The sequence below is a fragment of the Micromys minutus genome (assembly GCF_963924665.1).
Source record: "Micromys minutus genome assembly, chromosome: 24".
Classification (NCBI taxonomy): Eukaryota; Metazoa; Chordata; class Mammalia; order Rodentia; family Muridae; genus Micromys; species Micromys minutus.
Genome location: NC_137959.1, coordinates 3,096,753 through 3,103,027, shown reverse-complemented (window position 1 = coordinate 3,103,027; position 6,275 = coordinate 3,096,753). Strand labels below are relative to the sequence as shown.

The 6,275-nt window shown below is 42.8% G+C and overlaps 1 protein-coding gene across 1 annotated transcript; it reads left to right on the top strand.

Annotated features, from left to right (window-relative positions):
• Nucleotides 1-1,343: 1,343 nt before the first annotated feature.
• Nucleotides 1,344-2,615, top strand: LOC308435883 (gamma-aminobutyric acid receptor-associated protein-like 2; the record flags this gene model as incomplete). The annotated part of the gene is made up of 2 exons (XM_080936631.1): nucleotides 1,344-1,445; nucleotides 2,292-2,615. 2 exons carry the CDS (start codon nucleotides 1,344-1,346, stop codon nucleotides 2,613-2,615), a joined length of 426 nt encoding a protein of 141 aa, XP_080792757.1.
• Between the last annotated feature and the right edge of the window lie 3,660 nt (nucleotides 2,616-6,275).

Below are 6,275 nucleotides of genomic sequence, written 5' to 3'. Positions count from 1 at the left end.
ATGCTGGCGGATTTGGTTTCAGTTTTTTGCAATGATGGAGACAAAATTCCACACCGTGGACGTGGGAAGCAAGCAGGGTATCGGAATAGCACACCCAAGCCTTGGGTCTGTGTGCTTGTCTGCTTGCTGATTATTAGCATAGGGTCTCTGTATCTAAACCTAAAGAATTCGAATCGTAGAATTCAAAATCATTGTGCCTTCGAGTCTTGAGAGCAGGCTTATAGGCTTTCACCACCCACTGCAGAAATGAATGGTTTTAATAGTAAGTTCCTTCACATTGATTTCTTTGCCACTGAAATTTGGAACACATCAGAATGTCCTCTTGCTGCAGTTTAAGTATTTGAACAGGAGAAAATCTAATTATCTGCTCCTGTTCAGGGGTATCCACCAGAGAAGACTGCTTGGCCACGAATGAAGCCAATAGAAGTCTTTGTCAGGATCCTGGTGTTCCTCGGAGCCTTCCTTTCTTGGGTTGAGCACGGAAGCCATGTTCACTTACCGTAAACAGTTAGCTGGAAGGGGACCCACAGAAGCCAACAAGCAAGGATGGCACATCAGGGACTTTTCCCAGAACTGTGGGCTTCAGTGGACTAAGTCTTCAGTTTTAGGAGGTGCTGTTGTTTCCATGCTGGGTCCAAAGTGTGCATGTATTCCACCATGGAGTCAGCGTGCTAAGGTCTGGAGCTGTTAGATCTATATTACTTACATTTATGTATGCATATTATATGTAATCTTCATATACTCATATGTATATATTAAACAATAATGTAAGTATATTTGATGTACTATAAATATAGCATATACATTTATATATAAACAATATCTAACATATATATTACATAAATATAATATAATACATTGATTCTATATACAACACAATATATTATATAAAAATATATCAATTTAATGTAAATATGAAATAAAATATTAAATGCATGGCTATAAACACATTTTTCTGAATATATGTATATGTATGTAAATAAAATCTTTGTTGAAAAGTCTCAAGTGGCCAAGAGTGACTTTGCACTTCTGATCCTCCTGCCTCCACTTTCCAAGTGGTATTGGCTGCCATGCTGATTTTTTAGGACTGAGGAATAGAAGAGCTTCCTGGGTGCAAGCACTCTGCCTACAAAGCTACAACCCTACCACTGGGCTCATTTCTGATAATGAATTCCCTTAAGCCTAATGTCTCAGTCTCTTTCAAACTGAGAAAAATCTGTTCAGAGGTATCTCAGAGCAGGTACCCCTATTCCCAGTGGTCAGGAGGTAGGAAGATGGTAAGATCAAGGTCAACGTGTACGAAATACTAAGTTCAAGACCAGTCTGGATTGTTTGCTTTCTACATGGCCAGCAGGGTTGGTCGGGACTCCTCCCCTCCTGCAGGAGTAGCCATCCAGCTCCCTCTGAGGGCTTTACTCTTCTCTCCTGCCATCCCGGTGGCCCTGGTAAGATGGGAGGGGTTTAGCACAGGGCTTGAGAGTCGAGTGCTAGGGTCCTTATTTAGTGTTTCTGAGCAGACAGTGGTGAGACGCTGCTGAAACTTCCTAGGAATTCTCTTCATCAGGAATTTGCAGCATCTCCAGGCCAGGTTTGCTACCCACTGGTTTGCCACAGATCTATGAAAAGTCACGTCTCTGTGCTCTTTCTGAATTATTGGGTCCAGCAGAAGATAATGCTGAGCTCTCAAACTCTAGAAGTATAATATTTCCCCTCAAAAAAGACAAACTTTGCACGCTTTTCCTTCATAACTAACAATACCATTGACCCAGGGGGTCTGAGGAGTAAGTTGGCAGTTCATAATAATTATAACCTTTTCTGTGCTCACAGACACAGAATGGTAGCACTAACTCCATACTGAAACAGTGCTAGAGAGCAGAGACTTGCTAACCTGTAGCTCCCAGCTAGTTTCACAGAATACAGAAAACACAAACAGCTTTTAAGCACCTTGACTTCTTGCATGAAGGTCAAAGGAAGCCATTAACAGAGTCTAAGGATGTTACTGATAATGGAAACTATTTCCTGGGAGGTCCAACTCACGTCAGCAGCCAACCCTAGTATACTTGCCGTCTGAAATTCAAAAGTACTTAAAAGACCCCTTGCTTTGGGGGGGCTGGGGTCACCAATCACTCCAGCTGCATGGGAATCTGTACCTCTAGTATCCACAGGTGCCCTTACATACTGTATACATGTACCAACACAGATGCACACACAATTAAAAACAAAACAACACTTGGTCCTCAACCGAGGAGTAAGACAGACTTTGAGCAACTGTCAAGAAGTGGGTGTCTAAGGAGGCCGCTCGCTTGCTGGAGCATGGAATCCGCGAAGATCAGAGCGAAGTACCCCGACCGGTTCTGGTCGTGGAAAAAGTCTCAGGCTCTCAGACTGTCCACACTGACAAGAAGCACTTGGTCCCGTCCGACGTCACTGTGGCTCAGTTCATGCGGATCATCCGGAAAAGGATCCGGCTTCCTTCCGAGAAGGCCATCTTCCTGTCTGTGGACAAGACAGTCCCACAGTCCGGCCTAACCATGGGACAGCTTTACCAGAAGGAAAAGGATGAAGATGGATTCTTGTGTGTGGCCTACAGCGGAGAGAACACTCTTGGCTTCTGAGGCCCTGGCTGGGCTGGGTGCGCCTTCCTGCTTCTTATAAGTAACTCTGTTCTCAGTCACTGCGCCAGAGCGTCCACACAGACCTACTAGTGCATTTGTAACTGGATTCATTTCTTCATACGTCGGAAGGTTTTGTTTCCTTAGGTTAGTAAATTATCACAAAGAGTTTTATTTTCAGTTTTCTTTTTGTGCACTGTCCTCATGGCTATCTGCTCCAGGGCACCTGACCTCTGGGAATCTCATTTAATGAAGATATTTCCGTAATGAAGGGCGGTAGGGGTGATAATGAACTGAAAAGGAGGGATGGTGCGTTGCTCTGGATTATGTTTGAAGTGTTGGATGGCTAAGCGTGAAAAACACCCAAATCTAAACCTTAGCACCCCGAACACTTGCTTCACTAGGTTTTGCCAACCGCAAATCACATTGGACTGAGCTAATCTGTTCTTCTGAGACCATTAAGGTAAATAATTAACAATAGAGCCTCGTTATAAAGGCAGAAAGAAGAGCACTCTTAAATAAGCAGTCGTTGTTAAACCTTTTCTGAAACCAACTTCTGTCAAAATTTCTTAAATTTTGTCCAAAAATGCTTGCGATAATACAGTACTTCTCTTTATTAACAGGGAGACATTTAGTCTGATGTGCAAGAGGCAAAGTTCCAAATAATAGTAATAGTAGTAGTAGTAGTAGTAGTAATAATAATAATAATAATAATAATTACAAGCATTGCAGTCTTCGGTGAAAGTGAAACAAGCCTCGTCTGCATCTTGGACCAGCACTAAACAAACACTACTTACTTATGTTACAACCAACACTTACCTATGTTAAGCCCACCAGGCCAGAAGACCGCTACCTTTGAACCAAATTTGAAGCAAGCTTGACTTTTCTAATTGGGGTGCACCCAAAAACTGCCTCCTGAGTCAGAGACAGAGCAGCCCAGAGCCCATTTCTTAGGGCCTTTTTAAGGTGTAAAATCACCATAAAGCAGGTTTACATAAAAAAGACAAGAGAGCAGGAAGGACGTATGAAAAAAATCTCACAAACACAACAGCCACCGTGTGATTAGAGAAGGCAGGGTAGTTAGGAAGGGTTTGGGTGTTCTCACAAACAAGTTAATGTCATTGGTTGGGGCAGGTCAGACTCCAGGAAACCAACTTAAAAACAGAAACTCGGCTCTTAGAGTAAATGGAAACTTATTTTAAATAATACATGGGCTCCTGCCTTCAAATGGAGTCAGGCAGGTGGTTCCTCACCTCCAGTGATAGTGCATATACTCACAGATACCTGGGGACCAGCAACTACTCCAGACCAGATTCTGGAATTTTTCTGAATAGTTCTCTAAATTGAAGTGTTTAGCCTGTTACAACTACATTCGCTTTAATCTAAAAGCTTCTCCATTCACATCTGGTTGCAACCTCACTTGTAAGCCATATTGTGACCTCCTATTGTGACAAGTCTCAGCCAATCAAAGGCAGTAATTAGCCTATTACTAATTTCTTTAGAACTTTTATCAGGAAGGGATATTGAAAAAACATTTTAAAGACAGGGTCTCGCTGTGTCGCTCTGACTGTCCTGGAACTCACTAAAGGAGACTGGGCCAGCCTCAAAGTCACGGAGATCTGCCTGTGTGTCAGCGCTGGAATAACAGGTGTACACCACCATGCTCAAAGATATTAGACTTTTCAAATGCTTTTCTGTGTATTGGCTTGGGGTTTCGGTCCTCAAGTTTTGTCCAATTCCATTAACTGATTGGCATTTTTCGATCTACCCTTATATGCATGGGATAAAACCAACTTGGACGTGATACATGATCTTTTTAAAGCATTCCTATTTTCAGTACTGTGTTGAAAATGTGTCTGTCCATGAGGAAAACTGGCTCGTTTACTTATTTAGTTGAATAGCCGGTGTTTGTATTAGGACGGTACTGGCTTCATTGGAGGTTTGGCAGTGTCTTCTTTGTGAAACAGCCTGGGAAGTTCTGATGTCAGCCCTTCTTCCTTAAAGCCTGTTCTTTACTTTGCACGACGCCGGCCTGGCTGCCATGGGCTGCCTTAGTCTGTACTTGTCTAGAAATTTTCATGTTTCTCCATCACCTTCAAAAGATAACTTTGATGGGAATAGCAATGTTGGTTAGCAGTTACTTTCACAGACTGAAATATAATCTTCCATGCGTCCCTGGCTTTGAGGATGCTGAGGAGAAACATGGCGCTATTCTGTTATGTCCACCTTGGTAGACAAGTTAGCACTTCCCACAGCAGTGGCTATTACTGTTGACTTTTTGTTTGCAGTTCTGACACTGTGACTATTGCTACGTCATGAATAGGTCATGTCTGTTTGAGGCTCTAAGTTACTCTTGCTTTTGGATGTCCATTTCATGTTCTCCATTTGAGACAGTTTCATTGAATAAATTGTCTCACCTTGAGGGGCTGGAGGGATGGCTCAGAGATCAAGAACACTAGTTGTTCTTCCAGAGGAACCAGGTTCCATTCCCAGCACCCATATGGCAGCTCACAATCTCCTGCAACTCCAGGGACTCCGGCACCCTCAAACTGGCACACAAGCACATGAAACACCAATAAATAAAATAAACGTTTTAGAAAAAAAAAAGTGTCTTTCCCTTGTCCCTTGCTTCAGGTCTCCTAGCCTGCAGCTTGTGTTTTATGACTTGAATGTATTCCAGAGTTCTTAGAAATTATGATTTTTAAATTTTATTAATTTTTTCTTTATGCATGTCTGAATGTGTTATTGTCTCTACCCCTCTCCTTAACTGCCTCTAAAAGTGGTTTTTCTGTTTAGCCCTGCCCAGTGATTGCTGTTGGTGCTTGGTTCTTTGTGCCCAGTGATTGCTGTTGGTGCTTGGTTCTTTGTGCCCAGTGATTGCTGTTGGTGCTTGGTTCTTTGTGCCCAGTGATTGCTGTTGGTGCTTGGTTCTTTGAGTGACTGGCCCATTGAGTTTTGACACTTCTGTTTGGCTCTTTTCAAGACTTTCAATAACCTTCCTGGATTTTTCCACTGTGTTTTTAAATCTCTTCTTCAAGTTTCTGCCTATTTCGTAAAATAATAAAAAAAAAGGAAATGGCACCAAGCCACACTAGCACTGGCTACTTTCTGGCCCCAGTGGCCTCATTGCCTCCACGGCCACCCCCACGCAGAGACCGCCCATCTCGTGGTTCTTGCTGCAGACTACTCACATGCCCAGCATCAGCCACAATTCCAAGTAACCTGGTAAGGTCAAAACTCTAGAGGCTTGTAATTTATTAATCAGAGTTATATCAATAACTTCTTACCCCACAAAACATCCACTCAAAATTAACTCCAAACCAATTGATATTGATATAAACTGCCCACCTAGGTAAGACAAACTGTCCTGTAATAATCCATCCCTCATGAGATAACCATAGCTACCTGTGGCTAGTTAAAGCCACACAGACCTGGGTCATCTTTCTCTTCCTCCATCTTCCTTCTCCCTCTCCATACTCCTCCCTCCTTTTCTACTGTCCAGTCACGGGCTCCAGTCTTGCCTCTCACTGCCTTCACCTGCTACAGACAGCAGTGCACGGCGGCCTGTTTTACTTGCTTTGCTGTCTTATCTCCATCACGACTTTCATTCACTTGTTCGCTTGTTTGTTTGTTTTGATTCATCTATAAGGTTACTGATCCATT